Here is a 25,688-nt window from a genome sequence, read left to right as displayed (position 1 = left end):
TTTGATTTTCAAGACGCACCTTACACATAATCATCCTCCTCTACTTTATATGTTAAACACATCATGGTGATAAAACCTTTTAATTTAGCTCCTAGTAGAGGTGTGAAAGTTGCACAGTATGGTGAGCAAACCAGAATCATCAGATCATTGGCTGGATGGTAAACTAAAGCCAGCACTATACAATAAAACATAGCTATTTAGTCATTAACACTGTAATTCAATTTCACATGAATGTTACTGTCCATGGATTCACTAAACCAACCTCCAGCAAAATGCATCATCCATCTGTTCTTCAGTGGCTGGGGGCAAGAAATCTGCCTTTTCCCTTGAGCATTTTAAATAACTGTTGCTACTTGTCTTGTGTACAGCCCAGGGACCTGCCATGACTATGTGCTAAACTGGGCTTTCTAATGAAATAAAAAGGCTGCGTGTAACATTAAGTTGGCTATAAAGGCGAGAGTTGTCCCCAGTGACATAGAATAATGCATTTAATGTGTTTTGGCTGTATGAGTAAATGTATTTCTCCCGCACTCCCACAGCAACAGAGCGATGGAAGGAAGGAAAGGAAGTAGGGAGGAGAGAAGAAAGAGAAAAGAAGAAACAGGAGGGAACAAGAAACAGGAGCGACTAGCGATAGAAAAAAAGGTGCGAGAAGGGTTAAGGGAGGATGGGAGCAGGAGGAGTGAGAACAAGAGAAAACACAGTGTTTGCAAATCACATATTAAAAGCATAAGCGTTCCACATAGCAAGCCATGTCCCAGAGGAAATATGGGCCCTTCAGCATAAAAATGCTTATTTAGAGCAAGAAGGTAGAAACAACCTCTGTTTGGCCTCCTGCCATCATTTACAGCAGCGGTTAAGGTCACAACACAGTAAATACTAGAGAAGCCAAAATGTCATTCTGACTTAAATCTAGATTTGTCTTTCTCTGCCAAGTGCAGCAACAGGCTGCAGAGGACCACAGTAAAAAGCATGTATTTAACAAAGACTGAAAAATTAAGCTTGAAAAACCACACAGAGCACTAACCTCTCTACCAAGGCCAACCTATGAACATAATATAATTAAAAGCAAATACCTAGAACTGTTAATAAATGTAGATCCAAAATAAACACATATTAGCTAAGAGTGGTAATACATCTTGGAGAATAACTCATCTATGAAGTGCGAACAAACTCGTGATACATAGACAACCGCAAACTCTTGGCACATTTTTCTGTGTCTTCTACGAGTATGACTCTGGAGATATTTATTTTATATGATTGTTTTCCCTCATTTTTGTGCATGTCAAGTGTTAGAAGCGGCATGAATCCCCCCCCCACTCGCTCGTGGTGAATCCAGTGGAGGATCCCCTGCTGTGTTCACACATCGACTTCTCCAGGATTTCTACGGACATTTGCATTCACACATGCACCTTCTTTCAAGAAAATATGGAGGATCCGAGACCAGCTTAATATATATGGAAACAACACCTGAGAATATACATCCAATACAGTGAGTGATAATTAATTCAAATATCTGTCATTTTATTTTTCTTGGGTGTGAAACCGGATATTAATAATGTATTTCATAAGATGTTCAACTTAAGGGGACTAAATGAATACGTTTAATTAAGAAAACCAATGATTTGTAAATTAAAATTCCCTTTTACAGATCCACTCTGCAGTGAAAGTGACACGTACAAATGCAAAATTCAGTTTGTACTCACCTCCCTGATCAGTGCTGACGGTGATGATCGCTACCTGGCGAGGGAAGGAGCTCATGTCTGACACACCGTTGAGGGATTCAATCTCAAAGGTGTAGTTGGCATGCGCCGAGAAGTCCATGACAGTGACGGTGGCGTTGATCAAACCTAATGGTCGCGGCAGGAAGCGGAGCACCTCCTCACACAGCCGGCACTGGTCCGGTTCGGGGCCGCAGCGTTTGCACTGAACGTTGTAGGTGAGGTCCCGGCGGCCCCCGGTGTCGCTGGGAGGAGACCACTCCAGCATCAGACAGGTGTCGTTCAGGTTAAACATTAAGTTACGGGGAGGAGATGGAGGACCTGTCAACAGAGGAAAAAACTAAGTTTAGCTAATGTTAAGAAAATATGATACACAACACACAAAAATCAGGCATGTCATGGCTTTGGAGGAAACCTTGCAAACCTTGAATCAGACAGTGAAGCTTGGATTTTTTTCTCTACCAGTGCTATGGGGGGGGGGGGGGGGGGGGGGGGGGGGTACTTTAAAACATGTTACAACATCCAAAAGTACAATAAAAAGTTGTGCATTAATTCCATATGCATAACGAAACAGGAAAAAAAAAAAGCAATCACACAAAATCAGATCAGAAATCTAATCAAGAATATCCAAAGTGCAGCCAACTGTGCGCACACTTTATCATCACAGGTATATTTCTTTTGCAAGCAAGAATAACTTTCACCACTGACTTTATACAGGACACACTGCAACGCCTTGGTTCCCATGTTTCTGGATGAATGTCTTTCACAACCTCAGATGTAAATGAAATATATCCAAACTGAAGCCACATGGAGAAGTGCACACACACACATACACACACAGTGTCTGAGTCTGGACTTTCATTTTCTAGCTGCACTTATCTTTTAATCAGGCAACGGTCCATGGCTCACAAGCTAGACTAATATGGACAAGTTTTATCTATTGCCCAAATGACTATGCAGAAAGGAAGATACAATCATACATCATCAGCATAAAGTTGAGAGGCACTCCAATTATGTGGCCAGGGACTAGATATGATGAGAAAAGCACAGGACCAAATATTGACCTCTGATGCACACCACGGCTAACACAGTATTCTAAATGTTGAGACAAATATTTATATGTATTATTACATTCACACAGGTACACTGCAGTATATAGTTTTTTTAAAGTCACATATACAACTCTATACATAAAACATTCCACTCCTGTGCAGTAAACATTCTCAGTTATTTCACCTCCCTCACATTTCACTTTGCTGAGGTGTTTTGGTGCTGTTGGGATATGTGCGTTTGTGTGTCAGGGTAAGCATTGTGCTATAGCAGGCAGCCAGCTGTCAACAGGGTGGAGTTAAAAGGCCTCAGGGATTTGAACACTCCCATCCTGCCAAGCACACTGTCTGCCTAGACAATGGGATGTTTCCCTCTCCTTCCCCTGCATCCCACCATCCCTGCCTTGGCTAAAAATCTCAGCAGAGAGGAGGGCTCCTCCCACCCCTCCTCCAATTCTGTCAGCGAATGTCCTTTCTTTCTCTCTTTATCTCTTTCCGCCTCTATCGACCATTATCTTACCTCCTCTTTTCTCTCCATCGAGGAGAATCCACCCACCTCCCCCCCTGCGGCGCAACCCCACTGCCATCAGTCAGCTCCCATTCTCCTCCAGGGGAGATTGGTATCATCACCCTCCTTCCTTTCTCTCTTCACTGTCTACTCCATCCAGCCTTCACACCTTCTCTCCACCTTTATCTCCCCTCCCATGACACCCCCCCTTTGCTTTCCACCTTTGTCTTCCTCTCAGGCCGTCAGTTTTTAATCTCTGGACTTTTTCTGGGTTTTCTTAGACATTAGGCATGCAGACTGTTTATACTCAGGCCAATGAGTTCCTGTTTAAAATGCATCATGAGTTCACAGCTTGTAAAAATAGATGTGGTAGTCGACTCCTGTTAGCTTGCTGGGTTTTCACAGCCCTTTATTCACAACATTCTTGTTTGTACTGGGAGCAAAAGTGGCCTTGGAAATTCAGTTTACAACAGCTGTCAATAAGCTGGATCTAGAAATATGAATATGTATGTTTTGACAGTTTTCCTTATTATGTCGCTGCATATCTGAGTCTAAATTTAGAAATGAAAACTGTATGAAGAGCCGAGAGAAAATTATGTTCTCTTTCAGAGAAAGTGCATCTTGCAGGGCACAGTTAAGCCACAGCATCCGCCAGATTTCTTGGCTTTGGATTGCTGTAAAAGACAAATACAGTCTTTCACTCTGGAGGGCTCTCAGACATTGCCCCCGTCTATCTCGGTGACAGCTAAATGGCTTTTTAATTAAAGGAGAATTAGTCTGGTTAAACTGTAATTTAATGCAAATATAAAGTCATTATGACAGTCAGTGAATCATCGATGAAGACGACGCAGCTGAACAAAAGCCATGTAATTTATCCAGAGGCTCTCTAATGCACAGTTTCACACTAGATAAGTGCAGGAGACGAGACTGGATTTACAGCCACAGCAAATTCTGAAAGACCACTGGAGTAATCCACCTGCTCTATAGACAAAGTAATAACTTTCCCAGACTGTTGGGTATACACAAGGATCTAGAGACTCTGAGGTGGATTTTCAGTTAACAAACATGCTTTATCTTTAGTCCCAACTATACAGAAAAGTTATTTCACCCTGCAAACGCACCACACCATTGTTCTGTTTGATCCAAAACTGAGACCACCTTTTTTGATCGGATTAAATTTGGTCTGAGGCCCCTTTCACTCCTGTTATTTTGGTTTGGATTAAAACTGAAAAGTCTGACGGTCTGGACCAAACATTTAAGGTATCAAAGCCCCCCCAGTCTGTTAGTATACTCACGTGTGCATGCCATAGTCGGGGGATCTTTCTCAGCCCTGAAGAAGCCGCTCTCACAGCGACAGATAGTCGCCCCTTCTCCATAGCTGAAGCTATGCGGAGGGCACTTTGAACACTTGATGTTTCCAGCATATGCCTTGTAGAAGCCTAGGTGGCACGCTGAGGGGGACAGAAAGACGACATGAAGAAAAAAAGTATGAGAACAAAGTCAGGTCATGCTGTGGACAAACAGGTAAAAGTGTCACATGAAAACATTCATGGTTTCTTTTAGCACAAGGACCCGAAGGGGCAGATGTTGTTTGCTGAAAGAAATCTTAATGTTCCTATTTTTGTAACATTTCAATCAAAATCATATTATCATAACAGCCACATCTACGGCCTCAACAAAGAAAAAAGGCACCAGAACTGTCTAGTGGCTTTCAATAATCATTTTAAATTATAATTTCAACAGATTAATGAAATTCAGGTTTTATTTTCAAACATGGAAATTGATGCAGCATGATTCACTCAAATATAATGAGACCATCTGTTTTGGTTTCAGGAACCTTTACTCTAAGGATTATGAATTCTAATTTTCATTTTACATGACAATTATTCTAATTCTTTGTATTATTAATTTGAATATTTTTTCAAGCATTTGCGATGCAGAAGTATACTCTGTTTTCTTGGTTGCTTTCTAAATGAAAATACCAAGTTAACCCTGAGGATACTGTCAAAGTATTAAATCCTTATTCATTTGAATAGTCAGTGTGAAAATCCCACTGAATAATTAAAACTGAGACAAATGCAGTGACAGAGGCTCTTTGAGAGAGTCAAGACATATCAACTGTTTGTCTCAGGGTGTGAAACATTGATAATAATAGTCCAAGACAACATTTACTTTATTTTTTTGTATAAATGGTTTCCCATCAAAATATCAGTATATCAGAGAAAACTGAAAAGTGTACCACAGATGTGTTGAAAATGTACTGTAACAAAAATCTAAATGGAAAACATCATTACAAAACGGGTTCTTGTCACATGGAAATCAAAGTGCACCTTGTTCTGCACCAGGCAATTTAATTAGACTGCTTGGTATACGTAATTAAATTTGACGAACTCACGGTACAGTTTTTAGAGCCACGACATAATTTAACTAACATACATGAATAAAGACAAAATTATGCAGCAGTGTTCTGGCACAGAAGACACACAAGAGCTAGAATTAGCAAGAAAGGGAAAGATAAATAATTCAGAACATTTTTTATTTTATTTCACACCAAAACTCATAATGAGCTGTAGCTCTCCGAGTTCTTTGATGACAGAGAGAGGGGTTTTAAACACCTCGGTTTGGTGCATGAAATGTTTTGCCAAAACTGCTTATCTTACTGCAGAAGCCCCATGTATGAAAGTGTGTAATGAGGAGGTTTTCTGTCGGTTCCACATTCACACAAAACGCTTGTATTACCATCAAACCCAAGTTTTTGTATTAAAAATGTTCCTGTTGAATAGAAAAGGTGGCATTGTGAAATTTCCCAATGCAAATATGGCTCCTTTCCGAGGCCAGAGGAGAAAATAAAGAAATAACTAACTTATTTTTTTCTCCAAAAAATAATTTCTCTTGGTGAAGTGAAGAAAGTTACTGCTCTAATGAGAATTTGACTAACAACTCCACTGCAACATAAACAAACAGGCATAAACATAAAAGTAAAAACTACATCCCTTATTAATAAAATGGACAGCAACTCTTCTTTCATTATATTTTCTTAACCTCCAAAGCACCTCCTCGTCACAAAACTCTCCTGCCTGGTGAGATTTCCTTTGCTGCCGGTTGTCACCAAGCACATCGATTTAACAAGGTAACACAAGCTGAGCAATTTGAAAGGATTCACCTTGAAGCACCGAGTGCCTTTGTGTGTCTCCATTGCTGCCTGTGATAAATGGAGCTGTAAGGAGGACAAGGAAGTGCCCAAAACCACGGGTGCTCCGATCAAATGGGAACAATTAGGACAGCGGCAAAGAGGTTAACACACACACAGACACACACGCGTGGCACAGGTCAGCGTGAACCTATTTAGTTTGATATCTGTATCAGGATTGATGGTTAAAGCTCGATAAATCACACATTAATTGTAATAATACAGTCGAAAACAGCCGACCACACAATGGAATCTGGTATTTTTGATGTATCAAACTTTTACACACAGACACTGCATCAGCATGATAAGTGACATCCCCTGCAGCATACCAAGGCTGCCTCTGTCATTAACCTCTGATACCGACGTGTCCCTGAGTCAAAAAACGTCAGTCAACACCCTCCCCTCCCCCCACACAAGCATACACACCAACACACACACCATTAGACCCTGTTTTAAACCTAACGACGCCTCTGTCCGACCTTCACTGAACTGAGGGGATGTTCCTTTTCGAAAACCTTGCAGCCTCCTTCTGCAATCTGTTCTGGCCAGGCTGTGTTCCAAGGCCACTGTGGTGCTGTGTGCGATGGCTGACCATGCATCATCCAAGAATGGACACACACACGGTGGTGAGAAGGTAGGCGCGCACAAACCGCTATTACGCACACGCACGTGCAGCACGACGTGGATACAGCAGTGACAAACAGCACATTGCACTGAACTACACAGCATGCCAAATGTGAATGAAGCCTGGAAAATGTGCGTGGTTAAAGACGAGCCAAGTCTGCAAATCAAATACCAGTGTTGATCCATCGAGAACAGCGATTTCCCCCTCATATGAAAAGCATGGAGGCATCTGTACTGTATGTGTAATACAGTCAGTATTATTTCCCCGATGATTATGATTACTGATCCAAACAGACGAAATGGACTTGGCACTGAGTAGATCTGCACACTAGGCTGCTGATGGTCTGGTGACTAGTGAGCATGAGGGCCAAAACAAAATAGTACAGTGGAAGGAGGCAGCAGGGCAAAACCGAATGTGTGTTACTACAACAAATCCCTTCAGTAACTGCAGCAGTCAAAAGGTCATAGAAACACAAGTTAGTGTACCGTTTACTGTAAACTCCATATCAGAACCATATGTAAATACATGAAACATCAGTGCATTAAAATGCACATTCACAGTGACATGTCGGATAAAAACAGCTGAAAGAAATATTATTATATAATATAAATATTATACGATGGTATGACCATCAGCTGCTTTCAGACATGCACTGAACTCCGCATAATCTCCTGAAGTTATCCAAAGGGGCTGTATGTGAGGACGCAAATGTCAGAGTCAGAGGCTCTGGACAATCTTCAGGGGCAGCCCCCTCGTAATAACCCTGAATGATGTCTGAATCAGCCCATGTGAAAACACAGCAGGATATGATAGAGTTATAGGATTCACAGGAAACGAGCAGACATCTTGATGAAGTTTCTAACATGCGAACCAAACCTGAAAAACTAAAAGAAAAGGAGGAGCTGTACATGTAGAAGACACAGACAAAGATGTCAATGTGGAAGAACAACAAAATTTGAGAAACAACGAGATTCTAGAGCTTTTTGCAGATGTCACGTAAATTAATACTTAATCTCTGCAGCAGAATTCATAGGTTACGTCCTGCATGCTGCAAAAATATAGACCCTGTCTGAAAGCAGCTAGTTTCTCTCTAATAACTTTAGAGTACCAAGCCTCGCGTTGCATTGATTGTGAAAACATATCGCACTGTGTTAGCCTGTCAGACACAGGTGTGACATGACCCCTTACTGTTTGTTGATCCTGACACCAGAGCTCCTAACACACATTTTAAGTGAATGTGTGGAGCCACAGTGGATGTCAGCAGACATTGCATACAACAACGCATCATAAATGACAATACACACTGAATATCACTGAAGCGCAAAGGTTGCTGTGAATGACATACATATTCTACTGGTTGTAAAATGCCCTTTGTTTGCTCAAAAATACAATAACAATGACTGCTTTTTACATATTAAAAATTATATCTGCAATAAATGGCAGACTTTTCAAAGCTGAAAAAAGAGCAAAAGAACAACACAAACAAAAATAGTCTAAAAAAGTTGACAGCAAATAACTGTGAATGCAAAGTGGGCACAATTGCATTGTTAATTTTTTTGAACATGCCTGTGATGCCGTTATTTATAAAATATTTAAAAATCTTAAAACTATTATGAAGTAATTTTGTCAACATATTACCCATGAGAGATCAGGATCTTTTTTTACATAATAGCTACAATGTTGAAATGAGGATTTAATTTATCTTGACACTTGATTGGAGCATTGTGTTGGGGTTTGGATGGACTGTATATACTGTACATCTGTGAAGCAAATAGACCTGATGGAGCAAGGGATGAGAGAATAGTATCCTGGCCCATTGGCCTTCGGGGCTCTGATCATAGTTCTAGGCCCTCAGCCCAAGGTTAATGAGATCTGGAAGTCATCCAGAACGTCTTGAAGCTCAGGGCTCAGAGGCCTGAAGCTGGGCCCTGAGACGCAGAGACGGCAGATTGGTTGGTGAGGCCTGCTACTTCATACTCACTGGACCTTAGCAGCAGAGCAACTGGCAGGCAGATTAGGTGGGGGTGGCAGACCTGTCTGTCTACCTGTCTCTCTACAGATAGTACATGACCATCTGCTGGAACTTTTTACTTCTCTCATTGGTTAGAAAGAAGCATATTGGTAAAGTGAGTAGAGCCTGTTTCGTGGTACCTCCCATGTTTTAACTAGTTTTTAGATAAAAAATAATGTAAAAACTCTATGAAACATGCATTAGTCTGCCTTTATATGGCTGTTTGCCACAACTGGTTCACCTATAGGAAATAATCAATCCAGTTTCCCAAGGAATTACATCCACATGCCATGATTTGTGTCCAAAGTCAAGATTTGAATCCAGAGGAGAGAGAAGTATGCCCTGCGTGTGAACAATCCAATGAGGAGGTTGTGGAGGTGCATGGTCATTGTAACTGCGACCACAATCTTTAACTAAATGTCTGCCCGAACCAAACCACACCTTACATGGGATTTATTTGCCTGATCCACAATCCCCCATTCCCTGTGCAGAAGTTGCCATGAGTAGATATTGAGAGGAATTTGAGAAAGATCAGCACAAGGCTAGGGCTGTGGGGGGCAACGTTCATATTTAAACTGCTTGTCATTACCTTTTTGAATTCAAAAGACCACAGTCAGGTTGATCTATTAAATGCCCTGTCGACCAGTAAAGTAAGTCAGTAATGTTATTTTAGTTTGCAATGATAATGGAGGACACTAAAGCAAGCAAAGCCGACCTGAGCAGACACCAAAGCATCTGAGAAGCAGTGTGTGGGTGTGTTTTCTACACCATACAACAAAGTACCAACAGAGGTAGAACTGTTTATCATCTGTACCACGCAAACACCTTACTTTTCAATGACAACACAATCTGTGGGCTCACCTATTAGCAGAAAGTTGAGCAACATTAATTGTTTGACCTCAAGATTCAAACTAATTATGTGTTATGTCAAATGTGCTTGAATTTTTTTTCCTACAGAGGACGGCAAAAAAATTGACTGCTATCATCATAAAAATAAATTTACTTACAATAGATTTTAAGCAGGCTATACAATAGACATTGAAATACATTTCCCTTTCCATCAAGGATCGACATGAAACCTTTGTGCAACACCTACAATGACTGGGTAGAAATGGTTCTTTAAATATGTTTTTCCAACAAACTAAAGAAATAGGTTCATAATTCTGCTTAAAATTACATTAGTGTATTAATAATGCTGAATTGAAAACTTTTAAAATCATTCTTAACTTAATGAGAGCACCATAACGATAACAAGGTTAAGATACCAACCATGAACCACAACATCCCTGGTTCCCATACAGACAGACATCTGTTGCATGTCATTCTCTATCTCTGTCTCCACTCACATAAAAATAAAAATAAAAATATATATATATATGAAAATTAATACTTAATTACAGTCAATATTTCTTATTCATGCAGTTTGATAGCATGATTCAGTCAGGCTCTGTCAATTCCTAGTCATTGAAAGTTTTTACCTACTGTATCTGTGCTAATCACTTATAATCCAACATGGTTGTTTGTTTATTGTTTGCAATTCCTAAGGATGAGCGATGGAAACTCTCAGGCTCTTTACGGTGTCGAAGCCGATGATGGTGGGTTCCTCTCCCGGTGGTCAGCGAAGAAGAACAATTCCAAGAGGAGCACAATTCTGCAGCATTTACTTGCAGAACCACATCAACAAATGTTGCAGAATAGTTCAGCTCTTGAAATCAAAGGCAGCGAGGTGAGCAGGCGATGCAAAGGATGAGAGATCATTGCAGAGATGGTGGCATTATAGGCGAGAAGCAGCCTGAAACTAATTGCATATGGAAGAAGATGGAAGATGTGCCCTATTTTCAGTTTCATTCCACACAAGTATGTCCCATCCATGAAAAAGTATAAAACAATAAAAATGAAAATCTTTATTGCTTTTGTTCTTTCTCTGTGGTGACACAGAACCCATCTTGTCCACACATATCGTGCATATTAGTAGAAGCGGTGCCTGGTCCCCTTTCATTTCTGCATAGATAATTACTTTTATCATACTCCACCAGGAGAAAATTACAACCCTGTTCCCTCCGCTTATGCACCATGATATTCATGTTCACTTCCAAACATAGCAGAAGAGCTTTGCAATATCACTAAAGATGATAGAAGTAATATACATTTTGTTTTTGGTGAACCCTGCACTAGCCTGTGTTCATGCAAACACCTACACTTCTTCTAATTGTAATGCAATATGCATTATTTATTAACACTAGAGATGATGAACCCACACCTCTTATTCAGCTGCTAAAAAAACAAACAAGCAGTGGCACTCTTCTCTGAAGCCGACATTTAAATAGCATCACGTTATGAAAAACAACACTTTGAAACACTCATAAAGAGGAGCCCTCGTCTCTTCTCACTTTCAGTCCCTCACTCATCGGCCTTCCTCCCTTGCTTCATTAGCTGAAAGCGGCGAGCGCTATCTCTGATTTGCACTTGAGGATTAGTGCGGCCTCTCCAACAAATGTCTGCTGCAGCGTTGAGAGTGGTGTTTGCTCAATTAGTGGGGAAAGCAGTCGGTGTGAGAGCTTCAGAAAAATATAAGAACTGTGACATATGGGAGCCGTCTTTTCTTTATTCGTGTTGGATGATAATTGCCATCATCATAGTTTAAACTCATGTCAAAAGTCAAGTTACTTTTACAGTCTTTGTACTCAAACCACATGTTTTTTTTCACTTTAGCAAAGACCACATCTTACCTCCTTGTCTCTTCTCCTGGTCTCTTCTTGTCTCTTCTCCTTGACATTAGTGAGTCCTCCTCAAAAGTTTTTTTAAATACTGTCACTTTTTATTGTTTATTCATTGTGTGCTGGACATTGTGTGCAGAGCTTTTTGTAAACTGTCTATTGTGCAGAATGGCATCTTTTAAAAAAAATTATATATATATATATATAAAATGAAACTGAATTTGCTTTATTAGTCTGTACATATAGGTTTGTTCCTCAAATTGACATTATCTGTATTTGATTTTATAACCTGTCCACCTTGTCTTTCACACCATGTGTATGTGTTTGAATAACCTCACCTTGCATGTTTAAAATTCTGGCATTTCAGCCATCACTTCTCCTTCCAACCCAGTGGCTCCATGAAATCACTTTCTTTTACTTGCTTCCTGGCATTTAGTGAGCGACAAGTCTGGTGGCTCTGCAAAGCTGCCAGATAGGAGCAATAAAACCGAGGGTAACTTGGACACAGCAAACTTGACGCAGTGATGAAGAGAAAGAGGAGAGTCTCTGTTGATTGAGTTTCGATTGCTGTTTAATTTGTTCCTTCGTGTGCCCTTGTGCCATGGTTATTTGAATTTCATCTGTTGCATTGATTTCTTCAGTTTAATTAGACTGGTATTTTGTAGCATGAGGGTTTATTACGCTGAATTAGGCTTTGATAAGATAGAATGACCACAGATTCATTATTGCAGATAATGTAATGAAGGCAATAAGCTCCTTTAACCAAGGCTATTTTTGTTAAGGCTATTGTTGAGGCTATATTTGTGGGGGGAAAAACAATACTATTAACCAGGATAATCAGAGCTAATTAACAACATGCAGACTGGGAGTGTTTGGCATCACAGCTAAAGGCCACTTTGGTGGCCCGTCAGAGGGGCTACATAACCCGACTGGCAGGGAAACTTCCCCAGAGGGTAAGCGTAGCTAAGGATGGGGATGTATGCAACACCCTGCTTAGCCGACCTGACCTCACGCTAATTGGAAGAATGAATGGATGGATGGCTGGCTTTGCAGAGTGTACCACTCCTTATCATTTCACTAGATACACTTCTTATAGTGTCACTCTCCTACAAGTCACCTGGCTCCCCTCTGCAGAAGAGTTCCTTATTCATTTAGTTATTTTTTTAAATCATACCAGTAATCTGTTTCTGCTTAAAGGCACCTTGTGCTGCTTTTATTTTAAACAAAGAAAAGTTCTGTTTACATTCAGTGATACTCACCAAAGCACAAATATGTTTTTCCCTGTGGACCAACAAGCATTTTCCTCCTAATTAAACATTTACAAAGCCTTGGATATTTTGTTGAATTTTTTGGAAGAATTTTAAATGTTATATGTTTTTTGTAGCTATGAGACTTCATTTTCCCTCAAGTGGATGTGGCAATTCACAAAGCTTTTATGATTTTAAGGATGAAAAGACCATCAACCAGTTTGTGGCATGTATGAAATCATTGTCATGCCGATCAGTGCAGTTTCGGTCTACATATGAGGTCACTGTGACCTCGCATCCATTCTGTGAGGCCGGAGAACCCGGAAACATAATGGCTTCGGCCACTGGCTATCACGGGTGCAAAGGCATAAAAAAATCCTCACATAAATGTATCAACACAATTTTTTTGAGCAGAATCATCAATGTTGTGTCACTTCTCCATTTTCAAGCTCAAGGAGAAAAGAACGGAGACACCTGAAATCAAAGTTTTCTGTTCTATTAAAAGCTAAAATAACGCCGCTTAAGGAAATGTACTGATAAATTGGACTTGGATATTTTTAAGGAAGATAAAGATGCAATGGGAACAAAGGGCGACAACCAAACAATGAGAAGTGATAAAACACACACAAAAAAGGCAGGAGAGTAAGAGCAAGTTCTCTGAGAGGACAGCGCTGCAGGGGCTCATTCAGCGGCCGCCATCGCTTATATACTGTATCACTGACATTATCAGAGACAAAGATCTTTTTATGGACCTTACAGGGGTCAACCTCAATGATCCCTTTATGGCAAAGTTTATAGCAGCATAGAAAAGAGTCTTGTGCCAAATGAACTAACAGAGTTGTAAACCTCTCAAAAGACATCCGTTAACTCTGAGCAAGAGCAGAGTTCCTCTGTAAATCTTACTCCCGAGACGAGCCGGTGGCTGGTGGAGGCTTTAGGATGGACAGTAAAGCAGTGTTTTTATAGCCTGAGCTGGACTGCTGACATAACGTCCTGGCTAGCTCCCGGACAGTGCTGACCTGTATTAGGATATCTCAGATGCATGATCGCAATAGTAAATCTTCAATAGCACTTAGCGTGGGTGAAGACCCTATAAACCACTAGTGGAATGTGACACTTGTTGCCCTGCACACGGTGGAGTTTATGGATGGTGATAACACTTGTTTGTTCTAGTCAAAATGTTGATCCAGACCATGAACAGTTTGACATTTTCAGTGAAAATATGCTTTTTCACTATAGTGCTGTAAGCTGCAGTAGTATATTAATACCACTGTCATGTCTAAACAGTTCACAGACATGATATGACAATTGCACTGTTTATTTTACCACTGATGTTCACTTGCGTTGTCAACATATTGGCGAAATATCGAATATCATCTCCTGCCGCAGGTCTGAATTTCCCTTTGACCATTCATACCTTTAACGACAAGGCATCAGTAAAAGTTTTGTCTTAAATGAAATGAGATTTAATGGGTTTCCTTAAATTTTGTGCTAATTCTCAGGTAGTTTTTCCAAAATCCTGCCAACTACACTCAAACAGACGGAAACACATCCTCCGTGGCGGAGGTACAAAACCATGTTACTATAGCGCAGATAAAATCCTTGTTACCAGATATTTCTTTCCTGTGGTTCTTCAGTTGTTACTTTGCTTCTCCATATGTAGCTCTACCACAGACACCTGTTGGACCGCTGTGTGAATGTCAGTGAACTAATCTGCTGTGTGTAAAAAGCCTTGCAGTTCTGAGCCATGGTATTAGACACTACATGTACAACAAGGCAACACTTCTATAGAACAAACATGAATTCACTGCTTGCCTTAAATTCTGATTTATGTATTTTGTGTTTACTGTTACTACATTTTATTTTAAACTTGCCTCTCCATATGCCTCTTAAAGAAGAGAGAGTGCATGTCATTGTGTCTCGTCTACAGAGGCTTAATGAATTTATGATAAGTTCTTATGAGGATTAACGTGACTTAGCCCCAAACTTTCCCCTGCTACCCACATTCCCTCCACATGATTGATGCCGACTGCAGCTTTTAACATGCTGTTAAATTGGCAGCAAATCGTTCTTAGCAGAGGTTGCATTAGCATAAAGGCTTTCTTGAGGAAAATAAACAACAGCAATGTCTTCTTAAAAACAGCACAAACAAGGGAGGGAGATAATGACATGGCAGCTCTTCAACATACAACAACGTAATGGAACTGAGTGAAATTAAACTGGATCTGTCAATTTAAATGACTTTTTCTGCTGGTCTCCCAATAATGTGTTTTTAATTTCTAGATCTCACTGTCTAAGATTTACATATTTAAATGCATAATAGAAAAAAATATATAGTACATACAAATAAGTACACAGTATTAGGTATAAAATGAGCCTATATAAGATTTGAAACTGTAAACACACAGTTCAGATATGAAACTGTAACGAAAACAGGTTTATTCTGCAGAAATCATATTCCAAATATAATCACATTGTGTGGAATTGAGTTTTGTTTTCTTTAGCCTGCAGACAGAACAAAAGAAAAGGAAAATGTTACTCCATCCTAGGGCTGTAGGATATTGCCAAAGTATTGTTTACTTTTTCTTTTAATTTCAAACTAGTGAAGGTTGTGGACATTAAAAACAATTGTGATATAACTCTTCTCAGTGCTTGAACAATGCATTAGAAATATATTGATATGTTTTGAACTTTTGTGTTATTTCTATAGCAAACTGGCCATTAAACTTACAGTTTTGGCATAAGTTGTGTGTGCATAAGAGTCAATGTGTAAGCTACTTGGTATGTGCAGAGCGTACAGAGGGAAATCAATGGAGTGGCTTATCTGCACCGATGAATTTAAAATGATCACATTCACTGTGCTCTATAATACCAAAGTACTTTCTACACATTAACCTATTAAGAGCTACAGCTCTGAATAAAACTGCACTCTAAAACCTAAGCAATGTTTGCAAATTACCCCCTAAAACCTGAGGGTGTTCTGAGGAGCAGACAGAATTGCTAACATTTACTAAAACTTTTATTTCTCAGCCTCTGAAGCAGAAAGAGAAATTAAATTAAAAAATATTTGGTAGCCTAAACTTTTGGCTTTCTCTGTAAATCATTGCCTTTTCCCTAAACTTCATGAACATTTTTTTAAATAACAATATTTCCGGCAAACTTACACAGATCGACTCAGACGTCATCCTAATATGCACATATGAGCTAACTGAGCCAAGTTTAGCAGCTCATCACGATCAACATCTGGATCTGAATCTTCATTGTCATTTTCATTGTTGCTTTTGTCCATGGAGCATGCTCTCTGAAAACTACTGTTAAAACCTTTTAAGGGGGGGTAGGAGCTCTAACAAACAAATTATATTTCCCATAATGCATTTAGCTTTTCTTGCAAATATTTCAGCAAACAACTATGCATTTCCTTTATCTTGAAAACCATGAAATCTCTCATCTGGCTCTGAAGGGAGAAACTTTGCAACTAGTCTATCACGCATATGTTGCATCTGGTCTAAATGAGTAAAATCTGATTGGTGATTGAAGTTAGAGCTCATAGAATGAAAATAAATAACTAAATGATTGATAAAAGACAATTTAATAATAACAAAAGTTATGATTATCTTCATTAGGACTTGATAGCTTATTGTCGTTCATTAACATTACATGTCCGATACCTCACTGATGTCAGGATTGTATTGCAAAAAAGCTTAAAGAATCAAAAAACCTGAATAAACTGAAAGAGTGTATTGCAAACATCATTGCACTACGTAGCAGCAAATTGCGGCCTTTATAAGCCTAAAAAGGGAATGCAGTTGGTTTGCTTTATGGCTGGCGTGCTACTGTACACTGGGAGCATGTCTGGCCCAATTGGAGTTTGAGACGTCAGAGACGTTGCTTCACTGAGGACAGAGAGCACTCGGAGTAGAGTCATCTGGGATGATGGAGTGTGCCTTCATGGGACTAGTGGGAAGCATTTGCCACTTATTAGGGGAGAATGAGCACAATCGGAGCACAGACTTCTCTTGTTAATGATCTGAGCACCACACACGCACTTTCCTTAGCGCTGAGTGAAATCACAGAACACACACACACTTCCAAACTCGTTTATAGAAGTTGTCTCATGCCATTGCAGTTCTGTTAGCAGTTTAGTCAAGTGACAGCTGATGAGTGGAACAGATTGAATCGTCTTTCCTTTGTACGGTACAGCGATCGACAGACCAAAGCATGTAAGAAGATAGAATGAGGCAGAGCCTGGAAACGCTCCTGCATCTGCATGGCATTCATTTTCCTGTCCTGAACATAAAGTACAAACTGTGTGCAGTCTACAGAAAATATGCCAAAGTTAGGATCAAATACTGTCAATGGCTTTTAACGGTGTTCATGATAAGCCCTCAGCTTGTTTGCTTTCTCCCTACCTGTATCTGCACTGAATGAGAGAACAGAGCGAGTACAGTAAAGATGTAAAGTGTTCTCAGTCTAGTGAAGACATCTCCATCTGTGACTGTACGGCCTAATTAGCTGCTGCTGCTGTTGAAGTGACAGCATTGAACCATTCCAAGGTTCTTAACTGTATGTTTATTTCTATAGCTGGCAATCAAAAGTGCCACTGTGTTCTGTCAAAGTGTTGATGAAGAGCAAGAGGAAGTTTTTGATTCGCGCCTGCACAGGGGAGGATTAGTTTTGCTGAGGAAACTGTAATGTGCATAGGTGTGTGTTATGAAAAGCCAAAGATCTCATTATTCTGTCTCCTTTTCCCTGCTGTTCCATGTTTTAATATCGCCAGCCGGCGTTTATGAACGGGTGCTGCGAAAAAGGCAGTCTGCTCATAATCATAAAGATAATAACACTTTGTGTGTCCTCTACCTTGTTTCAGCGAACATATTCACACTAGCAGAGTTATCAAACGCCACGGGAAAACCAAGATGCACTCTGCAAATGTGAATAAAAAGGAGCAAGAATGGATTTATTATGGGATGGAACAGTTATCTTACGAAAAAAAAATCTTAAAACATATTGAAGTACCCATGCCTCATTTAGAGGCACACACAAAATTTCAGTCACAGCTGAAATGCGACTGCAACTGCAATTACTTCTTGGCATAAGGCCAACTGCCTTTTAACACTGTTACTGCTAGTAAAAAGAACTGGGATGCTTATAATCTAACACATGGACTTGGTGGAATAATGTAGAGTCGATCATTTCTTTATTTGGCATTAAACCCATTTGTAAATCCTGTTAATTATAAATGTAAAACTAAAAACATACAAATATTGAAAATTTGATTCACTAAAAACTGCAAGTTAAAAGTCTCACAAAGAAATATAGTTATAAGCGCATACACAAAGTTATGTTTAAACAGCTGTTTGATCCAGAAAAAAACAGCTTTAGATTGAATCCTTATAGGGATTACAGGTCATACTGCACAGGCACATAAAGCTTTACTGACAAACTATCCAAATAGTTTCCAACCTTAATACCATCTCTCTGGCTTTAACCACTGACGTGTAATGCCGTTTTGAAGAGCTTTCAGGGCATATACGTTCCCAGTGGGCTTCAGCACATTAACCTTTACTTTGATTTAAAATGAATTTAACTTCCAGAATAAGAGCTTGCTAAGAAGCCACCAGTGGTGCACTCTGCCTGCTTGTAGCCTGGAATTGATCATGGGTTGATCGAGGGAAATTAGTTTGTAATATTGGTGCATCTAATATATAATATATAAATTGCTGACAGATGATCCTATCTCATACTGACCAGTAAGCCACCTCCCTCCTCTAGATTACTCGAGTAAATCTAAAACAGCTGATTATCCTGACATCATCATGGACCGATAAATGCCTGTTATCTTCTAAGAGCTTGAATTCTATCCTTTTGCACATGCTTTTTTTTTTTATCCAATACTGATCTCCTTTTCTTTCCACACACGTGATTGTGTTATGGATTTTGGTAAATATGTGTCTATGCTATGCAAATGAGTTTGAGGAGCAGTTGTTTTCACATATTGTCCTACAGATTCCATCCTGTACCATTTACTAATGTAAGTACTTTCACCTCCCAAAATAAATCACTCAAACCGTGAGTATGACATCAGTCTTGTTGTCATGGAAGAATGTGAATCCTCAGATTAATTTCACTCTTGATACATCTGACCGTGAGCTTGAAAGAAGGCGTATGCAACTTTTTTGTATAGCCTATAAGCAATCATTATACATGAGACCCTGGGCTTTGCCTTCTGAGTCCTGTGAGTTGTCAAGTTTAGACAATACAAACACTTTGGTTAAAGTTGGTTTTAGTTACATATTGAAAATAATGATCAATTAAAAAACCTGTTTCTTTTTTGAAGTCACTGCCGCCATCTTCCCCTGACATTAAGTACAGTAGTGAGTTCATCTGAACAAAACCACAGAAATGTTGAAGTGAACATAGTATGGAAGACCATGTGACATGGCAGCTTCATGCATTAATAACGTGTTCTCATTAACTTCTTATAGTATTTTATCTCATCTTACAAGGTTGGTGTATATTCTTTCAGGAGTAAGCAGACATCTCTGAGCAACTGTCTGTAAGAACACGAAAGACCATGGTGTATTTGTGTTTCCTGCTGCTGAGAAACACTTAGAATATCCCCAGAAAACAAACAACAGCCTGTTTCTGCTGCATTAGGAACTTGACATGTAGCGCAACACAATTTGACTCTTGGGACTGCACTGCCCTGCACAGCTTTCTGACGCCATACGAGCTCAATTTTCACCCGAGCAATTTGATGCATGGTGCGATGACTAAGACGTGAGTGCTGATGTTTGTGTTATATAGTCTGGCTAATATACACCTACTGTGCACCTCAGCCTAATGGGATGGCACATGGCAATTAGACCATGTGGACTAGTACTAGACTGAAATAGGTTTTTCAACACAGACGTCATCAACTGCAGCTTTAATGCATAGCAGCAGCATTAACCAAGTATTTAAAGGCAGTGGAAATGCATGTATTTAGCTGGAGCTGCATTAATAATGCATGTTGTCTTGACATTTGAGAAATGTCATTAATTGCTTTTATGTTGCTCCTTTACCTAACTCTTGATTGCTTGTATTGATATTCAGGTCACTGGTAATCCTTTAGGGTTCAGCACAAACAAACTTTGGTTTCTTGTCAGGAATTTGGTGAGGCTGCTCTGTCATGTTTTCTGTTCTGCTTGGTCTCGGTCTAGTATAGATTCCAGTTGTGAGATTCCTCTATTACCTTAAGTCTGTGTATTTATATACTACCACAAAGATATGGAAGATGTGCCAGTCTAAACGTTTCCAATCAGTGTAAGGTTGCTCATGCAGGTTGTAGGTGTGGTCGACCATGACTAGATCATATTAAGTCATAAGTCACAGCTCTATTGAGAATCAAAAGTCTAAACAAACATTGATAAGGCTTTGAAATGAATACAAGTTGTATTTTATCAGCAAAAACATCACTGATGATTCCTGCTTCTAACTCCATGAGAGTCAAGCTCATTGCAGCAAACCATGAACATGTGCCTGTTAATATACGTCAGGTGTTTTGCAACAATTGCAAATTTATTTTGTATTGATTTTCCATATTTGATAAATAGCTGACATAAACACTTAAAATAAAGCAAACCTTGTATATAGCTACTTTAATATGGTTCAAGGTGACGTTCTGTAGAAGAAATGCTTTGTAAACGGACTGTATTAATATGACTACTTTTAATATATATCACTTTCCTTAAAGACCACTGAGAGCACTTCACATTCTCCCATTCACACATACATTCATACAGCACTTCTATTTATAGCACTGCTCTACTCATACATTCCATCCTATTCACAGACTACTCATCTGCAAATGGCAATTTGGAGTTCGGTGTCTTTCATGCGGACCGAAGGAGTGAACGACGAGCTCTATCTTCTGAGCCACAGCCGCCCCACAGCCCCACTTTAACAAAGTAGGGCTGGCAATGACCACCTCCAAACAGCCAGCACATCTTATACACCAAAGCTTCCCAGGGTCCCGTTTAGGCATTTCTATCCATTAAATTATAACACCAAAATGAAACTCTAGGTATCCCTGTGATTGTACATCACACATTTCCATTTATGTGTGATTTCTACTTTTTAGAGAGACTGAATAAAAGTACTGATGTACCTAACATGAATGGCATGACCCAGAAATTCCCATATTCTGCAAATAATTAACTCAGTTAACTGATTAAATATAGTAATAATAATAACTATAATAAATCCTAAAAACTATTGAATCATGTCAGAGGTGGACCATATTCACTGGATCATTTCTGGTGTTTAAAGAAAACCTCTCATTTATGAACATATAATCCCAATTTACACAGACAGACGTGCAGATGAACAGGCAGTATATCCTCTTCAGATCCCTCTCTGATCTATGGAGTGTAATAGTGTTTAATAAGGCTGACATTATGCTGGGATAATCCCACTCTCTCATGCACCGACACACAACCAATTCCATTTCCACCGCCTCAGCTGTTTTCTCTCTGCTCCGAAAGCTCATTTCGAGAAAAGGAGGCCCGGGCGCAAAATGAAGCCTCAAATATCAATTACCACTGATGGGAAGGAAGGGGGGAAAAAAAAAGCTGACGGATGCGACATTTCCTCAAATCCTTTGCAATTCACTTTGGTTTAATATGTGTGTTTTTTTTTTATTATAGAGCGATAACAGCATATGATGAGAAAAATTAATAATGATTGAACTAATGTGAGATGTAGGAGTTGCAAAAAATGCAGCTCCTTCAGAATGTGTGTGCATGGGTGGACAAAACAGCTCCTTTTGTTATAGGTTATTTATGAATAATTTCCATTACATTCTATTATGAAACTAGACGAGGGGTGGCATAGAGCAAGTAGGAGGCAGGAACTTATTCCACTGCAGAATTCACATATTTTTGTTTACAGCACATTTTGATCTTGTTTTCTTTCAAAGTGGACATTAATGGCACCTCTGAGCGATGATCCAGGGATATTTGAAATTTTTGTTTTTCATTTCAGTTTTGCATCCGTCGCGTGTTAAAGATGTAATCAAACCTCAACTCGCTCGAGGTGAAACCTCCAGAGAAAATCCTGCGGTATTCTCACATGGGCTCAGTCAGACATCCAGAGTTTTTACTAGGAGGGAGGGAGGAGAAACTCCAAATAATGTCCTCAGGAACTGAATTGGTCATTTGCACTCTCACATACAGCCCATTTGGATAATTCAGGAGAATATGCAGTTCAGTGTGAGAATGAGCATAAAAGCAGTTTCAGCAGAGGTAACCAGTATTAATATTATAACTACAGGTAGACCGGTGCAAAATGACCTGAGACACTGTGGAATAGAGCTCATAGTGACAAACAGAAGAAAATGTAAGCCTTTTCTAAAATGTGCATGGAATACTGTGCCCTCTTTTCTACCCTCGGCTAAAACTCTTGCTACAACCTCATACAGTTTTAAGGAGGAGCATTACAGTAGTTTATTGAAGTCTGCAGGTTTGGCTTTGGTATAAGAAGAAACTAATACCTATTGTTATTTGAAGGGATACTTCAACAACACAAACATTTCGTTTGACATCATCATTCTTTTACTGTGCACTAAAGGATTTCACCTCTGTCTTGTTTTGTGTTTAATGAATACAGCCAAACCCTCCACCGATGTGTGCTCTCCCTACTTTGTTCATTTCGAGTGTATCAATGGTTTATTGAAGGCCAGAGAAACATTGAGTAGTAGCTCAAGTTTGTGAAACCTCATTCAATGTTGCTGTTCTCGAGGCAAAGCTTTTATATACATACACGGTCACAGTTGCGCTCTGTTAAAAAAACTAAATATTTTCAGTGGAACAAAAGACGGTGGGACCAGCAACACATCCGTATGTCATGGGGCTGCATTGCGATCTGGCACGCCGAGGGCACTGTTCAGTGATGAGTGTGTCCCTGTTTCACCCAGTATGGATTCCACTGAGTGAGACAGGTGATTGGTGTAAAATGCCGGGCCAATGCATCCACAAACCCTTGCTAATTAATTTGGATGCTTTGTTTGCTGATGATACCCAAATTTATTATGCTGAACAACTGGATTTTGAATGATTAAAAGTGATTAAAAGGACTTTCAGAGGGAAGTTTCATTGACAAGAACAGGATGTAACAGGGACGTTTGAAAGTGAATAATAGCCGAGACAAAAGCCATTAGCTGCCTTGTAAACACAGTCACTGTCTTTGCCCTACAGCTCTTTTCCCACAAATCAGTGACTGGAGCAAGATAAGGTGTGTTTGTGTGTGTGTGAATTAATCCAATCTCGCTGTATTAGTTCGGATATTCTCACTGAAGCCGCCTCGGAGTCGGCGCGCAGCTCCGGCTTTTACAAATCACGCTGCTGTCCACAGTTTGCGTAATTAGTTTAGTGTTATTGCATTCATATGGAACAGAGGGTGTAAAATGTGTTATTGCTTTTTAACTGAACACAGTGGGTAAACTAATGTGCTCAATATGATCAATAAATCATATCTGAACACATCAACTCCCTGCCAACTGGAAAATGAAGTAGCAGCTCAGCCGCCACTTGCATATGAAAAAAAGGTGTGAAATGTTTGTGCATGTAGAATATTCTTTATCTGTCGGTGGGTAATATGTGAAAATATTACATGCAATGTCCTACATCTTGTACAATTTAATAAGCAGAAGGTGTTTATGTGCGATTTATATTCATTAAGATAAAACAAAAGAACCTTTCCTCACTGGTTTTCTGAAATAATATTGGTAACACCCATTAAGAGCAGCATCACACACGATCTTCCCAGCCACAGGATATCTCCCTCTATAATCTTCTGGTTGCCTACTCTGGGCCCCTCTCCTCCCACACTGTGGGTGACTAAAACAGTCGGTCCATTTTGCTGAAGCTTCCTGCCGTTCACTAATAATGTTGACCGCCAGCTACCAAATTAAAGCCGTCACAGGCGCCGCTGGATGCCGTTGGTCCAAGCAACACGGCTTCCAATGGTTAAATGGATCCACCACAAGGGGCCGTTCCTATCATAGTCTGTCACACAGATACTGCTGCCACATGAAGGCCTTGTGAATTCAATTTTATTATTTTCTTTTTTAAATCAAGGATTAATGTCAAATCTCACCACAGATGGTGGGTTATAGTTGTGTTAGTGTGAGTTTAGTGTGTTTGAGCTCTTTCATAGTGTCCATTAATACGCATACTAAACTCTTTATTAAAAAAAGGACAGAAAAAACACATAGTATAGTAATATAGTATTTGGCTGTATTGTAATCAAAGTACAGTCAAACCTGTGTTTATTAAAAAATGGGTATATAAACTCATTAAGCACCAGGAACCAACACATAGTGGACACAAGCCTTTAATCACCTCATGAAGGCAGGAAAAACTATGGAAACAGTAAATGTGGATAATTTCTCGAAACTGATTTTCTGCTTTTCCAAAAATCAGCAAAAAAAAGAGCGTTCGACTTCACTGACAGCATTACCATGTAAAATACTGTAGGAATGACTAAAATAAAAGACAACAGGAAATGCACTATTATATATTAGGATTTAGGCAGATTTACACAATGTCTTCAAGGTTATTTCATACTACACTGAAATGAAAAGAAGCCAGAGACTGTGTGGAAGGTACAGAAAGAAGGAATAGACAGATCATTCTGGTAGCAAACAAAAAAGACAGTTGATATTGACATTCCTGGTGTATATTTCTTAAAAGATGTGTTTACTGGAAAACATACTGAAAAGCAGCACAAACTATGGGGAGAACGGTGGGAGATCATATGATGAGGTGCCTTTATAGGACTAGCACCATTGTGGCTACATGGTACTGTATGTGCATTTTAGGCCATGTGGCCTTTGTGAGCATTTTGTTTATAGCTCCAACCAGGCTCCCAATGCACTTGTTACAACTGTGAGAGGCAGACTGAAGAGCTGAAAGTGTTTCAGAACTGCACAAATGAAGATCCAACTATGAGATTTTCCCTTTTTCAAACTGTTTATTACCAAGATATTATAGTATCCCACTGCAGGGCACTACTTTCTATTCACTCTGAGTTTAGTGCATTTGCAATAATGCAGCTGTGATGTAGCTCAAAGCCTGCATAATAAAGCTTGATACAGTAGCAAGCCTCCAGGGCAAGGTACTCCCTCTAGCATACATACAGTATATCGAAGTTATTGAAATAATTTAAAAGTTGTTGAATGTGCAGCTCTCCAACAAGTTCATTGAGCCAATAGGCTCCCTTGAGCCAGCTCCTGTCTCTGCTACATTAAAATACAGAGTAAGAGTGGGGGAAAAAACTGTATGTTCCCTGATAAAGAACTGAGAAGCTCATCAGTAAATCACAACATAGTTAACGGGGTAGCTCCACCTCTAAATGGAATGCAAATATGAGGCAACATGGCTCAGTAAAAGGGTTTAATTAAGTACATATCTGTGTATTTCCCTTGCAATTAAACCCCAGTGGAGTCCTCCAGCAGTTCAAACATATTACAAAATCCTGCTTGTCAGAGGCTGATGCTGCAGCCCATTAGCCTATCCACAGGCACATGGAGGGTGGGGAGAGGAATTCATATTTTGGTGAGACTGTTTAAGACTAATCTA

At 39.6% G+C, this 25,688-nt stretch overlaps 1 protein-coding gene across 1 annotated transcript in view; it reads right to left on the bottom strand.

Moving 5' to 3' along the window:
• Positions 1 to 25,688, bottom strand: part of LOC109631390 (ephrin type-A receptor 6) — a 158,965-nt gene that overhangs the window by 69,218 nt on the left and 64,059 nt on the right. Inside the window, exons 4-5 of the mRNA XM_069533114.1 lie at positions 4,574 to 4,729; positions 1,707 to 2,042 (exon numbers count right to left, since the gene is read on the bottom strand). Of these exons, the coding sequence (XP_069389215.1) occupies positions 1,707 to 2,042; positions 4,574 to 4,729 (492 nt within the window). The remainder of the gene's footprint in view (positions 1 to 1,706; positions 2,043 to 4,573; positions 4,730 to 25,688) is intronic.

Source organism: Paralichthys olivaceus, chromosome 10 (genome assembly GCF_024713975.1).
Source record: "Paralichthys olivaceus isolate ysfri-2021 chromosome 10, ASM2471397v2, whole genome shotgun sequence".
NCBI classification, from domain to species: domain Eukaryota; kingdom Metazoa; phylum Chordata; class Actinopteri; order Pleuronectiformes; family Paralichthyidae; genus Paralichthys; species Paralichthys olivaceus.
This window is presented reverse-complemented; position numbering and strand designations above follow the sequence as displayed.